The sequence below is a fragment of the Anser anser genome (assembly GCF_964211835.1).
Source record: "Anser anser genome assembly, chromosome: 18".
Taxonomy (NCBI): domain Eukaryota; kingdom Metazoa; phylum Chordata; class Aves; order Anseriformes; family Anatidae; genus Anser; species Anser anser.
In genome coordinates this window covers 10,648,661-10,666,653 of record NC_139739.1, presented here as the reverse complement: position 1 = coordinate 10,666,653, position 17,993 = coordinate 10,648,661, and the positions used below count along the sequence as shown (strand labels likewise).

The 17,993-nt window shown below is 38.4% G+C and overlaps 1 protein-coding gene across 2 annotated transcripts in view; it reads left to right on the top strand.

The window, feature by feature from the left end:
• SPECC1L (sperm antigen with calponin homology and coiled-coil domains 1 like) overlaps positions 1-17,993 on the top strand; it is a 70,043-nt gene that overhangs the window by 12,719 nt on the left and 39,331 nt on the right. For both annotated transcript variants that reach the window (XM_083803850.1, XM_083803851.1), the window contains exons 2-7: positions 147-336; positions 5,796-5,955; positions 6,938-8,571; positions 10,039-10,246; positions 16,784-16,857; positions 17,361-17,536. In XM_083803850.1, coding sequence (XP_083659976.1) covers positions 184-336; positions 5,796-5,955; positions 6,938-8,571; positions 10,039-10,246; positions 16,784-16,857; positions 17,361-17,536 — 2,405 coding nt within the window. In that variant the 5' untranslated portion in view covers positions 147-183. The remainder of the gene's footprint in view (positions 1-146; positions 337-5,795; positions 5,956-6,937; positions 8,572-10,038; positions 10,247-16,783; positions 16,858-17,360; positions 17,537-17,993) is intronic.

Below are 17,993 nucleotides of genomic sequence, written 5' to 3'. Positions count from 1 at the left end.
CAACAATAAAAAAAAATGTTGGTCAGTCACATACATATGCTGTTTGGCTCTAGTCTGTGGTCCTTACTGCTATTCTGAACTTAGTGTTATAAAACTATGTTGCATTTTGTATGTGTTTTATATTTAACACTTCTTTCTGTTTGCAGATTTGTTTGTAAATGCATCATAAACAGACAGCCCAGAATGAAGAAAGCAAGCAGGAGTGTTGGCTCAGTGCCCAAAGTGCCTGGAGTAAATAAAACTCAAACAACTGAAAAAAACAAACCAGAGAACGGCTCCTCATTGTCTGCAGTAACAAAACTCTCCAAAACCGGGACATCAGCATCCCTTTTGAAGGTAATAACTAATAGAACATTCTGGTAATTTGTAGTTTTGATGATAAAGAGTTAAGAGTAGAATTTTAAGGCATGTCTTCAGCGCAACTTAAGCTAGAGATTTGTTACACAGGTAACTGGAGGGAATTTGGCTAGCTACACAGCACTGGGCAGGGTGATAGGATCTTGTGTGGCGTTGGTGCTGTATTTTTCACATTGCAATGTGTGATACAATGATGGAACGCAATATACTTCGCACAACTTAGTCGTTCTGCAAAAGGAGCAGAGTGGAAGTTGCATTCAGATGAGCGTTATTAGTGGTGTCGTGTTATGCTTGAATGGTGTGTCTGTGACTAATGGGATTTGATAAGAGCTATGTACTAATTCTGAAAAAAGAACTAATGAGGTATTTAACATGAGAAACTTCTTGACTTCGGTGATCCGTGTCAGGTCAGCGCAGCTGCATTCTTCTAGCTGTTTTGGGCTTTCTTTGTGAGAAGTAATGCTTGGGCTCGATTTGCACAAGTTGGTTCTTGCTCCTAGAACAGGTTCAAAGGTAGAGGTTTTCTCTTATATTACCAAAACAGGGCAGTGGATTTAGGAGCATATGGTTTTCAACAGCCAAATAAAATAAGACAAACCAAGGTGTGCTGTTTTTTTTTGTTTTGTTTTGTTCTGTTTTGTTTTTAACCTGGGAGCACACACCACTGGGTTGGATGATGTTATGAGCCTGCCTGGTCTGCCCCCTGCTCCTGGCAGGGAAACGTGGCTGGACTCACCTCCTCCTGCCCTTCTGCAGCCCAGCGTGCAGAGCTATGGCAGTTCTGCTGCCCTGGAGAGAGCCAACAGGACGAGCAGAAGGGCTGGTGTCTGCAACTGGGGCCGGAGCCTCTATCAGCTACAGAAAGGCAGATAGGCTATATAAATAACTGGCAAGACCTAGAATTAAAGAAGTGGTAATAATTGAGGTCTCTCTGTAATAGCTATGCAGAGTTACCAAAGTCAAAAGGTGTGTCCCTTTCTTACAGTCTTGCTTCTCTGTTATCGTTAATGGTGGTTTATATTGCAGCTGATGAACTCGCAAGCCAGGTTTTGGCTAGATTTTTCTCCCTGTGTCCCCCTTCTACCCCTGCCATCCAATTTTGCTGAACATGAAATCATCTTTTGATGGTTGATGACACTATTCATTTTGCATTTCTAGAAATCTCCCAAAGAATACGGAAGCAAAAATGCTGTGTAGTGTACTTACTGGGTTTATGTGATACCTCTCGGTGAGGTAAAGGAGGAGGATGATCTAACACTACAGAAATTTGACCCAGTATGCTTTCACAATTTCACTTCTTATATTAGTAACACTTCTGGCAATGCTTGGATGTTGGATTAGAATTTATGACTATTGTATGTTTGAGGTACAATAAAAAATTTTCCCTTAATTACTAAGACTTATCTCTGCTTTGTGTTACAGCCAGGCTTACTCATACAGTTGGATTTCTTTTACATGTTAAGCTGCTGTTGTGCCAGCTGTGTGACTTAATGACGACTTTATCTCCTTTGAGTGTTCTGTACTTACACAACAAAGTTAGTTGCTTATGTTTTGGGGCTTATAGGTACTGTCAAATCACATGTATAATTCCTGGCTTGAAAGAAATGTCAATAACCAGTTGTATTATTTTTAAAATCATTTTTCACATAGCTCAATATTTGATCTTGTCAATTAAGCTTTTGGCATATTGTTTTTGTCATAGAAGCTTTTAGGATCTTCTCTTAGACGTGATGAGTTAGTGTGTGTTTTATAAATTTAATTTATCATCTCATGGAGGGGAGGGAGAAACATGGCTGGCAGTAGATAATCAGTAACTTAATTCAATACCCAAAGTACATGTGCATAGAGATACACAAAAACTTTGGTTTTTGAATGAAAGGTAGCTGTAGCTGTTAAGAAATAGAAATACATGGGTACGATACTATACCAACCTTCAATTCAGTCAGTAATAATGCTTTGCAATTGAAAATGACTTTCTAATTACAGCATGTTTTTTTTCTGTCTCCTTCATGATTCATCCATAGGCAGGTGTTTAGCTGTGGGGGGACCTTTTAGCTTTGAGTTGTTCCATAGATTTATCCTTTTCTGGGAAGTTTCCGGAGTGTGTGGACAGTGAGTACAGGAAGAAATGTGAGACCTACCCTTCTAATACAGCTGAATACTGTTCCAGGGGTTGGTCTGTCTGCTTTGCAGTGCCTGTATATATATTAATGCCTGGTTATGTATCAAGGAACTATTTCAGAAGCTAGTTGCAGTTAGTGTTGGTTTGCCCAAGACTTTGGTAGATGCTCAGCACCTCCCCACATGTGTCATTACAGCAGAAGGTTAACTGCCAGCCACTTCTAGTTTTTAATCTGTCAGAAAATACTTTGGGCAAATAACAATGTATTCTTATTTTTAAGATCAGTATTTTTAGGCTTTTTTAGCTAATGAGCTTGTGATCATGCTAACAAAACTAATTAGCCACTGTACTTCATGCAAATGAACTGCAAAATCCAGTGTCCCTGAGGAGTCAGGGTTTGGACATGGACATTTGAATATTAAAAATTAGAATGTGTTTTCAGTATTCCTCTGTCTAGGCTTCAGTATTCTGTTTGAAAAATGCAGTAACTTAATTACAGATTGTTGTGAAGTTTACTGTTTGAAGCCCTCAAATACAGCAACAGTGAGCATCAAAGAAAATCCCACGTAGGAACAATTATATACGTATATATGTATATATGGGATTTGAATGAGGTGCAGTAAATAGTATATACATGTTGAGAAACTAGCATGAAATGAATTAATAGAGGTGACCATTCAAGTTTCATTGTATTAAAAGAATAAAGTTGTGGAGGGAAAATGGTATATTAATTTTATAATTACAAGGGGTTTACTTTTTATACAGAAAATCAGCATATGTCTAGATGAGCACTTCTAATAATATTTTCTAATTTTTCAGATTTTTAAAGAAGGGTTTTTATTGCTAAGTAGGATTGCAATGTTTTCCGTAAGTGGGAGAAACTGTTCTTCCTTGAGAATAAACTGTTTGATAAGCATGTGACATTGATTTCCGTTCCAATAAAAATACTATAAAAACACTTTGATTTCTAAAGTCAAGCACAGTTGCTCTTATGAGTGTACAGAAGAGAGCTGCTGGTTTGTAAGTTTTCCAGAGCTTTGCTAAATAGTTTTCTCTGCCAAGAGTGTAGTGTTACAGGTTTGAGAAACTGTTTACGAACTGGCTGCGGAGGAGGCTGTGCCTTCCAACCTAGGCTAGAGATGGGGTATGGCTAAGGCAGAAGAAGGGCTGTCTTAAATGCCATTGCTCAGCAAGGACTGGAGGTGACTAATGTCAGAAAGCGTGTGTTTTATATACTGTTTTCTTTCTTCAAGCTGAGTCATATCTTGACCAATTTGGCTTGATAACATGTACTATAAGCGTCTAAAGCCTTAATCTAATTTCCCCACTCTTTTAACAAGGTAAAAGGGCTGACAGCTCATCGCTTGAACTCTCTTGTTTGCCGACTGATGTCAGATTCAGTAGAAAATTGGAAAAGGCACCAATCTATGTCTTTCTGTAATACACTGTTCTAGGTGACAGTTGCATCACAAAATGGTTTTCTTCCTGTCCCCACACCCAGAAAATGAAGTTTAGATTAGATATGTCTGATTGGATTACAGGTTACGGGATTGCCAGCTGGTGACAGTTTGTGTTCGCTCCCCCCTGCTGCCCGCAGAGCCTGCTTTGCTGACCTGGTAGCCCTGCAGCAGTTCCATCCTCCTGACTTCGAGCTGCCGGTCTGCAGGGTGCGACCTCGGGGCTCCGGCGGCAATCGGGCTCCTGGGCAGAGGGAGCCCTTTGGAAAGGCTTCGGCTTACGCAGTGCCATGTGGCAGCGCAAGGAGAAAAGCAGAATGGAACAACAGTGGCTCTTTTGTAGCAGAAAGGCATTTTAAATGCACATCAAAATACAGTTTTGGAGTGATATGTTTTCCTCCAGCCTTTCATGATCCACTTCAGAGGGCTATATCACATCCTACATGATTTAATAAAAACACCTTTGTCCTAGCAGATTTTACCCTTACTGATACCTGCTTCTGTCTGATGATTATCCGTATTTCTAATGGCTGCATGCAGAACAAATACATTATCTTCCCAAGCTCCCCTTTGTTTTGCAGCTGCTCTTTGTAAATGGCACAGATCCCATCCATGACCTTTGCACATTGCTGTGATCAATGTTGCTAACTGTTCTCAAATCCTCAGCTGTAACTCAGCTGTAAAAAGCTGTAGAATGGTTTGAGATGCAACATTGGTTTTAACCGTGTAACTTCTTTCTTAATGTATAAAGTCATAATGTCTGGCATATAGTCTTTAATATAAATATGTATGTAAGCTAGAAGTTACAAGCCTGCAGAATTTGTAAGCCATTATGTAAAGCAACTGGTTAGGTCCTGAGCACTACTTTTTAGTTGGGCTCTGAGACTTCAAATGTTTTATCCAGCTGAATAATACAGTCACTCAGGGAATGCTTCTAACACAGATGCTTTCTTTTAACTTTTTTGTCCTTATGATGGGAAGAATGTTTAGCATATTTTGATTGTTTCTCCATTTAACAAATTGCATTTTAAAGAGTGGTACAGTCTGCCAATTCGTACTTAGGAACTTAGAGTTTTTAGAGTTTGCTTTACAGTGAAAGATGTGTTCTCTGTTTGGGAATCTGGCTCTTGAGGTCCCTTTGCTTACTCTTGTCACATTCCAGGCAGCTTTTGTGGCTAACAGTAGTTTCAGGAATGATGTTGGGAGGTCAGACAAAAAGTTCATCAACCAAACATCCTGTCTCTAAGAGTGCCTAGTAAGGAGCATGAAAACAAGGCAAGGATATGTGGTGAGGGTGGCTCTTCCCTTCCCTCCCCGCCGAATACTGTCCTTGTTTCTGGTGGTTTGTAGCTTAGCATTTTGAGCTAGAAATGGTATTTTATTAATCTTGGATTGATTTCTGTTTGGTTTGGTTTTTGTTCTGAACTTGTCCACCAGAAGATGCTTGATCATACTCTCTTGAAGGACATTATGGTTACTTCCTGGTATTTGCTGTATTAATTGCCTAAAAATAGTGTTCATTTTTATAATTAAGGAACCTTTCAGTCAAAGTTCAGAAGTGTTAGGCTGCGTTATTACTGTGATTTCATTATTGTTTTTTCACCTTGGTATTAAAACATTAATCATTCCCTCTGTCTGGGAGAGGGGAGGCAGTTTCTATGGTCAATCGTATGTAAGTAGTTGAAATTCAATTTCAACTCCCGTACTGTGCAGCGCATCTACACTTCACCATACTCAACTAGACACAGGACTAGTCAAATATGTACTTGTTAAACTTGTGGAATCTTTACCAGGAGAAATGTTGGCTATGCAGACTTCTCTGCCAGCTGTCTTAAAGCCACATCTTGCCTTTCTTTCAGACTAAGAGTAACGATGACCTCTTAGCAGGGATGGCTGGTGGCGGCGGAGTGACAATGACCAATGGTGTCAAGGCAAAGAAGAGCACTTGTGTATCAACAGTGTCTTCAGCTGCAGGGACAACCATGAACAGTCTGGAAAATAAGCCTAAAACAGTTGCAGGTAAATGGATATATCGGTCCTTAAAGACAGTAGTTGGGTAGATTTTTATTTTCCTGCTGTGTAGTGTGGATCCAGACTGCCTAATGGAGTAGTTGGTAAGGCTGTGGTCAAATCAAATACGTTCTCTGCTTTGGCTTTGATCCTGTTGGCTTTTTCCTGTTTTGTAATATTGTAATTGCGTCTTTGGAGGCTGCTCCTTTTAATTTTTTTTAGTACTGATTATGTAACTACTGTATAATACCAGACAATGTAATTAATCTAAAGAATTATAGTTTAATTTGTCTAAAAAAAAAATAAATCCATGGCACAGGCATTACAATTTTAAGATGTGATTGTTCGTTACAGTCAACGTTTTGAACATTCTTGATTGTTTTTGTAAAAAATAGAGATCTTTGATAAACTGTTCAGAAAGGTACGGTTATTTAGTATATTACCAATACAGATGAAATATGTCTTGCTTTCTGTTGCTGTGTTTTGGATTCAATAATGCTTGCAAAGCTATAAATCATCTGGAAACAAACGTAACAGTAATTCATACTTGTCTGTATGAAATGTGATGAAAAAAATCTTTTAATTTGGGGAATCACAGTAAACAATTCATCTCTTAAAAGCTTGCATTCAAATCTACTGAAAAGAGAAAAACTTGAACTTTCAGGCATAGCACCGCTGTAGTTTTTGTACAATTTGTTAGAAACTTTTGAAAACAAAAAAACCTAGCAACTCTTACAGTTAAACTAAGATGTGACTCATTTTCAAAATATTGGTAAGATACAGCAACTGGAAAAGCGTGCATCAATTAAAATACAACTGCATTGATTCATAAGTAAGATCATTTAAATGTTAACTGTAAATTTATTTTATGGAGTATGTTTGCCAGCATGGTTTAAAAAAACAGCCATTGTAGAGCTGATACAAAATACAGAGTCTCCCGTTACAGTGCTACATTTTAAATGAATGTTCCTAACTTTCAAAAAACGTACAGGTACAAGTTCCACAACTAAGCGTAGCACTTCATCTGGAAATAAAGAATCCAGCTCTTCTAGAGAGAGAATACGTGATCGTTCCCGTTTAAGCCAGAGTAAAAAATTACCTTTGACTGGACAGGGGACCAATGATACGGTACTGGCAAAACGTTCCCGTAGTCGCACCAATCCAGAATCGGATATTCGAATGAGTAAGTCCAAATCAGACAATCAAATCAGTGACAAAGCTGCATTGGAAGCAAAGGTGAACGATCTTCTGACATTAGCAAAAACTAAAGATGTGGAAATCTTGCACCTGAGGAATGAACTAAGGGACATGCGTGCCCAGCTGGGACTTAATGAAGATCAAGTTGAAGGTGATGAAAAATCTGAAGAAAAAGAGGCCATTGTTGTCCATCAGCCAACTGATGTAGAGTCTACGTTGCTACAGTTACAGGAACAAAACACTGCCATCCGAGAAGAGCTCAACCAGCTGAAGAATGAGAATCGAATGTTAAAAGACAGACTGAATGCATTAGGCTTTTCTTTGGAACAAAGGCTGGACAACTCTGAGAAACTCTTTGGCTATCAGTCTTTGAGTCCTGAGATTACAGCTGGCAACCACAGCGATGGCGGTGGCACTCTGACGTCTTCAGTGGAAGGTTCTGCCCCTGGATCAATGGAAGACTTGTTGAGTCAGGATGAAAACACTTTGATGGACAATCAACATAGTAACTCCATGGATAATTTAGACAGTGAGTGCAGTGAAGTTTATCAGCCACTGACATCAAGCGATGATGCCTTAGATGCGCCGTCATCGTCAGAGTCTGAAGGTGTACCAAGCATAGAAAGATCTAGGAAAGGAAGCAGTGGCAATGCGAGTGAAGTGTCCGTAGCTTGTCTGACAGAACGGATACATCAGATGGAGGAGAACCAACACAGTACAGCTGAAGAGCTCCAAGCCACGCTTCAAGAGCTTGCAGATTTGCAACAAATAACACAAGAGCTAAACAGTGAGAATGAAAGACTGGGAGAGGAAAAAGTAATCCTTATGGAATCTTTGTGCCAGCAAAGCGACAAGTTAGAACACTTCAGCCGTCAGATTGAGTATTTTCGGTCCCTGTTAGATGAACACCATATTTCATATGTAATTGATGAAGATATGAAAAGCGGTCGCTACATGGAGTTAGAGCAACGTTACATGGACCTCGCAGAGAATGCACGCTTTGAACGAGAGCAGCTGCTAGGTGTTCAGCAGCACTTGAGCAACACATTGAAGATGGCAGAACAAGACAACAAGGAGGCCCAAGAAATGATAGGGGCATTAAAAGAACGAAATCACCACATGGAACGGATTATTGAGTCAGAGCAGAAAAGCAAAACAGCAATAGCATCTACCTTAGAGGAGTACAAAGCCACAGTAGCCAGTGACCAGATTGAGATGAACAGGCTGAAAGCTCAGTTAGAGCATGAAAAGCAGAAAGTGGCTGAGCTGTATTCTATACACAACTCTGGAGATAAATCAGATATACAAGATTTGCTGGAGAGTGTCAGGCTGGATAAAGAAAAAGCAGAGACACTGGCCAGCAGCCTGCAAGAAGAGCTGGCACATACTCGCAATGATGCCAACCGGTTGCAAGATGCCATTGCTAAGGTAGGGTTTACATCCTGTGCTTTAACATCACCTGTATATCATGACTCTTACTGTTGAACATTGTAGTTCCTTCAGAAGTAAAGGATTAGTGACAAGGTTAATCAGATTATGGTATGGTTAGGATTAGTGACTTTCTTAACTTTTATAATAAAAAATGCTGAAGGCTTTAAAAAAAAAAAAGTGCATGGGTGCATTCAGCAACAGCGTAACTGCTTCGTTACTTTTTAAAATACCTGTATTTAAACACCAATACTTATGTCCAGGGTCAAACTTGTACATTATCTTAAATACTGTTTGAATTTTGTGCTTAAATTGCATGCCTTTTGCAAGAGTTTCAAGGAGTTGGTGCCAAACTGGTGGATGTTACTGAGAGGGTGGCTGGAGTAAAGCTTTGAGGTGGTAACCCAGCTATTGATGACTTGTAGAGCCTTTCACAGATATACAGATAATATTTTAATGTTTCAGCTTATTCAGGTTGGTTCAGTTAACTTAGAATAAACTAAGGATAAAGAAGGCGGAGAAGTATTGTCTTTTTCTAAAGGAGAAATGACTAATTGAGGGAGACAGGTATTTCACCAAATGTAATTTAATTTACTAAATAAAGGTTTTAGTTTTAATTGAAAAAAAATACATAAGCTTTTAACTGATCCTTAAGTATGGCAAATACATAAAGGTTTTTGATAATCATCTGTCCAGGAACAGCTTGTATGTTAATTGCGTTTTGAATGAAAATGTTTGAGTTCTAGAACAGCTATTTGGACTTAAATGAAATTAATTTTATCTAGCAAACGTATTTCTTGTGCATTTGAAGGTGTATCTTCCTGATGAGAAAGTTTGTTTGATGTCTGAGCTTTATGTTAGTTGCAGATCAACATGTTACTCATGATGATCAACAGCCAGTTAGAATCAACCTTAATTTGAGATTTAAAAAACTAAAATAAAATTTTAATAATTAAACTTGGGTAGTGCTATTAAAATAAATACCAAAACAGGTGATTTAAAGTAGTGCATTTTGTGGATTAAAATTGCTGCCTGTGTTGACCTGCCCAAAGGCATGACCCTAATTTTTCCTGTTGGGCATGGGAGTGAATGTTAGAGACTCTAATCTCAGCTTGTTATTTAAGTTACAGTTTCATGAGGCAGGGTAAAACGGTCTTGCTGCTTCTGAAAAGAAGTCTACTACCTTTCCCTGTGTGTTGTTTTTTTGGTTTTTAATTAAGCAGATCAGTGGCTTCTAAGACTCTTCTTGGTAATACTTCAACTCACACATCATACACACAAATGTGAAACTTGCTACTAGGGTAATAAAATGAATCCTCTCAGATCCAGCAAGCACTAAAACAGATGCACAAAAGAGCGGACTTCTTATGGTTGCAAAAAAAAAAAAAAAAAGTATGCTAGTTACAGAATTCAGTGTGTTTTAAAATGCAATCAGTTTAGTTATGACACAGGGTATTTCTTTTTCAGGTTGAAGATGAATACAGAGTGTTCCAAGAAGAAGCCAAAAAACAAATTGAGGATCTTAATGTGACTCTAGAAAAACTTCGGACAGAGCTAGATGAAAAAGAGACTGAGAGAAGCGACATGAAAGAAACTATCTTTGAGTTGGAGGATGAAGTAGAGCAGCATCGTGCTGTGAAGCTTCATGACAATCTCATCATATCTGATTTAGAGAGTAAGTGTTACGAGTCGTTCTTGTGAGAGAAATGAGAATTTAAGAACTGATGAAACAGAATGCTGAAATAGTGAAAATATTCTCACTTGTATTTTGTATGTCTAAATTCAAGTCAGACTGGGCTTTACAGAGCTCTTATAATGCTAGAAAAAAAAATCAAGTTGGCTTTGCTTCTTCAGTCCTAGTAGTAGTTGGTGTGGGAACAAAAACCTGTGAAATGAGAAGAAACATGTAATCTGACAATGCTGTTTTCAAGGTGTTTTTCAAGGTAGGAGAACGTGTAATTTCATGCTTAATAATAGTGTACTACTTGTCTATTTTGGAGACTAGATGATTGATTTATTTTTTTTAAGAATGCTCTCTTTTTCAAGTGTCCAAATATCAGGATTTACCAGGTAGCTTGAGAATGTTTAAAAGTGATTTCTCCCACCTGAAGAAAGATCTCTTTAGTTGAGAAATGGATAAATGGAAGTCCTGAAAGTTGGAAATATCAGAGCTGACTTGACAGTGGGGATGTATTGTGCATCTTTTTCTGCATAGGTTTGCTCAAGTCATGAAATTGATCTGTGAACATAAAAATGAATCTAACAAACTTCAAGTAAGTCAAAATAAGACATTATCTGTTGACTCACTGGAGAAGGAACTGTTGGAGCCTGTAATGAAATTCATGTTTACTGTATACTTGTCTATCTGTCTGTGCCTTAGTTCCCTCTCTGATCTGAGACCTGTTCAGACATTCCTACCACAGGCTGGAATTCTGCAATTAGTCTCCATCTAAACAAGAACTTGGGCAACTGTACCCTGTGGGAGCTGTATTTGCACAATACAGGGTTCAAATATGTGCTATGCTAAATAAGACAGTGAAAAAACAAAGCATTATTCATTTTCACAGCGAGTGAAATGTTCATAGAAAGTATTTTAAATTTGTCTGCTATCAAAGAAAAGGTAGTGTTTAAAGCAAGCTAAACTGATTATTCATCTGAAGACCAGTGTCTTCAGACATGTGGCTGTCAGCATAGTTTCCCCAAGCAATACTTCCTTATCTTGAAAGACGATCACTGTTTCTCTTTACAAAATTGGTTTAGGTTTTTATTCTGCTCTTTTTCCCCCCTTTCTTTGCCAACACGAAAGCAAGGTCCTTTTTGGGAGCCGGATCTGAGGCGCATGGTCAACAGCTCTGACATTGGAAGTCATTTTGTAGCAAACACTTAAAGATGGGACACTTGGTTTTTTTCTACTTGCTTTTTTTCTTTGTCTTAACTGAAATACATTCATACAGGAAAGAGCACCACAGTCAAGTAAACATTTAGGTGTTTACTTAGTAATACTTAATTACAAGGCAGCCCGAATTTTTAGATGCTTTTGCCTTGGGGGTAGGACAAATGGTTTTGACAGATGTCTTGTAGGAATGTTTCTGCAGACTCACAAAATAGCTGTCAGATATTTCCCTTAAAAGGGTAAAAAGCTGGTGGAAGAACTTCTATCTGTGCTGAATTTTTCAGCAAAAATTGCAATAGTCTGTTACTCATCTCTCTAGAAATAGTTCAGAAAAATCAGCTGGACTGATAGCCTGGTGTGATTTGGTTAGGGGTTAAATCAGCGTAGTTATAGGCAAGAAGGAGAGTGGCATCTAGTGGCCATAGGAAAGGATGGCACCTGAAAAATAGTATTAATCTAAACTTAAACAAAAAGCAAAAATGAGGGGAAAAAAATGAGGAAAAAAAATCCACAACTTTCTTGGACAGCTTGAAAACGCTGTTTATTATGGGTTCTCAGTTAAGGCTTGGGCAGGAATTTCTTGGTGGTAGTCTCTTAAGCAGTGAACTTGTAAAATATGACAAAATCTTGCGTTTGCCTAGGGGCAAATATGGGAGAATTTGGGAGAGTTTGCCTAATGGCAAAGTCACTGGGTGAATGAAAGTGGTGGTAAGACAACTGATAAGTGACAGGTATTCAATGATAGAAAATTACCACTCAAAGAATTCCCAGAAGACAGACTTTACAATGGGGGTAAGATGCTTCATAGGTGAGCTGGCATTCAGTTTAGTGGCTAATCAACACTACATGGTAGTGCAAGAACACAGAATGAATGCCCCAGTGCTGTGACTTAGGGAGTGCTTCATTGCCGGCTTTCCAAATGCTAGGAAGAAGTTTCACAGTGATTGGAATATGAAGTTGCCACATTTCAGCTCTTACTATAGGTGTGCCTGCAAAAACGGTGATCTCTCTGGTAAGGACAGCAGAATTTTGGCTGTGCTGATTGAAAGCACACAGTGTGCTCCTGCTCAGTCCACGTGCGGCAGGACCTGTCAGCACAGCTGAACTTGTTACTGGTGGGATTAGGAGTTGCAAGCAAAGCGATTCTGTGTTATATCTAAAAAAGAAACATTAACATGAAAAGAAAAATCTTAAATTTCTTTAAAATGTTAAATTTCTTAAAAAAGAAACATTAACATTAAATACAAAACGTTATGTTCTGTATTATTGTAAGTACACTGAGATGAAGCAGCCTGTGGTGGAGATGGGTCCGGGGGGTACTGGGGTGGTGGTGAGGGGCTGGGAGAGGGCACAGGAGGGAGGACGGCAGCAGGAGGGGGCTGAGCACTGCACTAGGTGGCGTGGTTGCTCAAGTTTTCATGTGTGGTTTGGAAAATTTTCAGTAGTCAGGTAGCAAAGCTGTCAGTTCGTCATCTTTGATGACTAAGGGGGTGGAAAGGAAGCCTTTTATTCTTCCAATAAGTTAACAAACGAATTCGTGGGGAAAACTTTGTATCCTGATTTGCAGAAAATTGATGCTTGTGGGTTAACTTATCAATTGTCAGATGGTTCTTCCAAAGCCTGAAAGCACTTGTTGCATGTTTTCTTAGCACTGTGTTCAACATAGCGGTTCTCTTTATTCATAAGTATTTAAGCCAGAAAATTTTTTGGACAAGGGTAGGTGAGTGAAATGGTCAGTGGTCAGTGAATAAGCAGTTCTGTTGTAGGGCTGGCGTAATTAGTTTTTAATGCTTTATATCTCATTTTGAAAAGGATCTTGACAACAGTTATGAAACGAAATTCTTACAAATGGCATTTTGTCCTTTCCTACCATAACGTTGGAAAGGTCAATCGAGTGTTGGTTTTTAATTGTTTTTTTGGCTAACTTTGGACACTTCAGATGTTCATTTGTCTTGCTGTATAGACCTCCTGGCTGACAGGGGTGAGCTCAAAAGCCCAGCGGATAAACAAATTGCCTGAGCCTCTGTATGCTTGTGACTGGTGCCTCTTGCTTTGTAAGGAAGCTGCAGTTCCTAGTAACTGCTAGGCTGATAAAACTCTATATAGATGTCCTAATACTGGGATAGCCTTTTCTGTGCTCCTAGTACAAAGCAAAACGAAGTAGCTAGTACAAAAACTTTGAAAATGCCTCTGTGGATCTGTCTGTGTCAGGATGAATTGATTTGGCATTGCCTATCAGGGACTGTAATGTCATTTTGTGAAACTGCTCCATATTGTAAAAGTTTAAAAAAAAAAAAAAAAAAAACACGAAGAAACATATCTGCATATTGTAACTTTTCTTTTTTCTTCTTTCTTTTTACAAAGACTATTGAAATTAAACAATTGAATGTTCATACTAATTTTCACCTTGTAGTGAGGGATTCTAGCTGCTAACTGTAACTAGTAAGAGGTACAGTATGCAGTGATACTTTATCTATGGCATCCTTATAAAATTAGGATGGCATCCTATTTCTTCCTCCTGCCTCCAGCCCTAGTTTGTAGTTTTTAACACTTGTAGTCTGCGTTTCATGTAAGTTATTTTGCTACCTTTTAAAAAGCAAGGACTTGTCAAACTGTGATTTAAAATGCAGACATAATTGAATCCTGCAGTAAAACATAAGCAGCTTGCTGATTTGTGTATTTGCTATCTTTGATTATCCTACTCATTTATCACAATGGCTCTCTTGTTCTTTACTTACCTCCAGACGATAGTTACTTCTCCTTTTATCTCAGTCCTCTTTCTTGTCTCCTTAAAAGGAGGACACTGGATAATGGTAGAAGGGAAGTACCTGTCCCACCATACTGAAAACTGCAGTGCATACAGGTGTTATGGGGTTGTGCATATTAGAGAAGAATTAGGGAGGCTGTGAAGATGCACAAAGGACGGATACCATAAAGCAGGTGTGCAGAGGCTGCTGCCTCTCTGCCTGCTCTGACTGATGGAGTTCTCAGGCTGTGACTGGTGGCACAGTGCTAAGAACGGAGTTCAGACTGGACAGGGTGAAATCACCTATCTCAGTCGTAATTTCTCACTAGGTTTCAAATTCTTGCAGTTGCTAATTGGTAGTTCTGTCCAGTCATATTTTTTTTTAATCTCTGATAGATTTGGGGTGGGGGAATGACTTTTTCTAACAACTGCTGTCAAATGCTCTGTATTGTTTATAGTAACTGCAGAATATTCGGACCATTGTGTTTTACTTCAAAGCATAAATATACTAAAACTTAATGGTGCGTTTCATATCTCACAAAAGCTCAAAACAATGGTATTATATAAGCTTTAACTCTGAATGCAGTTATAGTTTCTGGTTCGTAGTTATTTTTAGGCGAGCTGCAGCTTCTTGTTAGTAGTACAGATTTTATTTTTAAAAACATTGTCTGTGAACTATCTGTAAAAGAGAAAATGTTCATGCTCTAGATTTCATTTCAAAGTGCTACTGGAAGCTCTTTAGGTTATGTTGACTTGCTACCACTGTTGAAAATTATGTAATTTGCAGTGTGTGTTTTTTTTAACATGTATTTAAAGGAAAAAATGCTGGGGAGGGGGAGCAACTTCTGTAAGTTTGACCTAAAGCTGGCATCTAAATGCTGACTTTAGCTCAGCCAAGTTGTATATAAAGAGAGAAGCTAAAAATTGGAAAGCTCCGCTTGAATATTATGGTAGCATGTGGTTTGGTTGGCCTGCTCTTGGGCTTGTCTTCAGAACTTGAAGATCAGTTGGATGCATCTTAAAATGGGCAGTCTTGTAAGAAGGAGATACGTAAAGACATATGTCTAACTGTAGTGTTTCAGCTTTTGCAAGCCTGAGAGGTTATCATGTTATCAGGCCAGCTGAGCTTTGTATCATTCTTGTAAAGAAATCAACTGTGGCATTTAAAGCCTCTGAAGTTGGGACCATTGAGGCAAAGTTCAAGAAGTTCTTCTAATGAAGAAACGAGAAGGAATTCCATCACTCGAAAGTTAAAATGTTCTTGTGAATGTAGTTGAGGCTCTTGAATGTACATATCAGCGTACATCAGTTTGTTGCCTTTGATTTGAACAATTGGAAATGCTTACTGTCTTCCAGTTAGTCTGCAGCAGCTTCATCTTTATTGTTAGGAAAAGCTCTTTGACAGAAGACAAGGAGTACTGAAGTTACAGGCTTACTTGGGAAGATATTGGTATTGATGGGTATTGGCAGAACAATGACTTTGAATAAACCCTGGATTTGGTGCTTTTCCTGAGGCCTGACAGCCAAGTACAAATACTGGAAAGTGATTCATCTTGGAAAATCAGACACACACCCAACCTGTGTCAATTGGTCTGTATATGTTGGGCACACTTCAGTCTTACTGTGAAAAGATCATTGCTAATACAAGGTGAAAAAACTTGGTTCTAAGCAGATCTTGAACCTGAACTAAAACCCCCAGTTAATCAGTTGGCCCATCGTTTTTACCGTTTGGAAATAACTGAACAATGCTGTGGAGATGAAATGCCCTAGAATCCAAGGATCAGTGGAGTGACGTGCTAATTAGAAATTTATGCTGTGTTCTTCTTCATTAGTTGCTTAGTTATAAGAATGGAGTAATCAATCACGCTGTTCTTGTGTATTGAATCAAGTAACAAATGAGTAATAATTGCAGTTGCCAGTCTGTCAGACACCGCATTAGGGGTTGGTGCTGATCAAGCTGCATTCCCTTTTGTATCGCTGCTGACAGATTTAAGGGACCATCTCTTTCATAACATGATCTCATTGACTGTTTGTCCCTTTGCTGTAAATATAGCTTGTTTCAACTTCATACAATAGCTTGATAGACAAGAATGTAAGGATTTTATCCCCGTTGAAGGCATAGCAGTGGGTGTTATGTCAGCTGCTTTGTGGCGGAGGAGTAAATTGTAAATCAAAAGGCTTAATGTATCTGCAGCTTGTGGTTGAAGAGGAAAAACCCCTGGATATCCATGGTTTTAGGATCCTTCCATGTTAATCTACCTACCTTGTATATACTGTTTTTGTTTGCTGTTTGTTATTGCATTGTCATTTTAATGTTCTGACACACAGAGAAGAGACTGGTATTTGTATAAGAATCGATCTATGCTGTTCCCTACCAGTCATAGAGCAGTATATACTTACTGACTACTTCTGTCAAATTATTTCTGGTCGTATGATTTTTCTCCAGATGGCTATGGTTATAAAAAATGCATTCTGTAAGTTTTTAAAAACATTTACAGATTGTTTCAGTTACTGTTTCTTAAGTAAATAGATCCTTAAATAAGATCTTACGGGGAATTTTACTTTTTTTTCAGATACAGTTAAAAAACTTCAGGACCAAAAGCATGACATGGAAAGAGAGATAAAGAATCTTCACAGGAGACTCCGGGTAGGTTAAAACCTAAAAACTCAATAAGTAAAAACTTGAAATGTCATAAGACCTGCATGTGAAATTGTGAAAAGTGGTATGGTTGGATGTAATACCAATACAATTAATTCTGAGGAGAAAGGCATCATAGGGGAATACATTTACTAACCTACAGAGACTAAAGACTAATTCTGAAAAATCCTGTGCCATAGAAATATGGTGTTGGGCTTGGGAGAAAATGTTCGTAGTGAAGAAAACAAATATGCATTAAACTATGCATGAGAAGATAAAGGAACATTATCTCTGTTTCTAGAAAAGAAATTCATGACCTTTGAAGTAGTTTCCAGCAAAACTTGATCAATGAAACTTGTAAGTTAGGTTATGCATAATACCAGAGATGAGTGCCTTTATAAATCCTCTAAATTGTTTCCTGTAACAGCAGAGGGAAAGTATGAATAATATGGATAACTTTAATTTGACAATTCTTGCTGCTGCTTTCATTGTAAAGTTTTATTTACTTCTAGGAGGAGTCGGCAGAATGGCGTCAGTTCCAAGCCGATCTCCAGACTGCAGTGGTTATAGCAAATGATATCAAGTCTGAGGCCCAGGAAGAGATAGGGGACCTAAAGCGTCGATTACATGAAGCTCAGGAAAAAAATGAGAAGCTCACTAAAGAGTTGGAGGAAATAAAGTCACGCAAGTATGCATAAGACAACAGGGATATTGTCTGTTTTGTAGGGGATACAGTTTTGGAAATCCAATATATTAACTGTTACTGAGGCTCTGGACGTTTGTAAATTCTGTCACTGTAAAGATGTGTATTTCAACAGGCTGCTTTATACAGGCTTTCAGGGGGTCAAAATAGGTAAGCTTAGAAGAAAAATATTTGTTTCTTTATTTTGTATACTATTTCTTTAAGAATATTTAGTTTGGCACTTCTGTAAAATCAGGTTGTGATGGAGGATTTTTCCCAGTTAACATCTAGACCTGATTTAATTTTCCTCAGCATGAAAAACAAGCAGAGTCAGCTTTTCTGTACCATCATTAATACTTCCTTTTAGTAGCCGGGGCTTTTGGTGCAATTGAAAATACAACTGTATCTTTACCTGAGAAGAAACCTTTCTCTGCATTCATCTTGTAATGTTTTCTTTCCACGG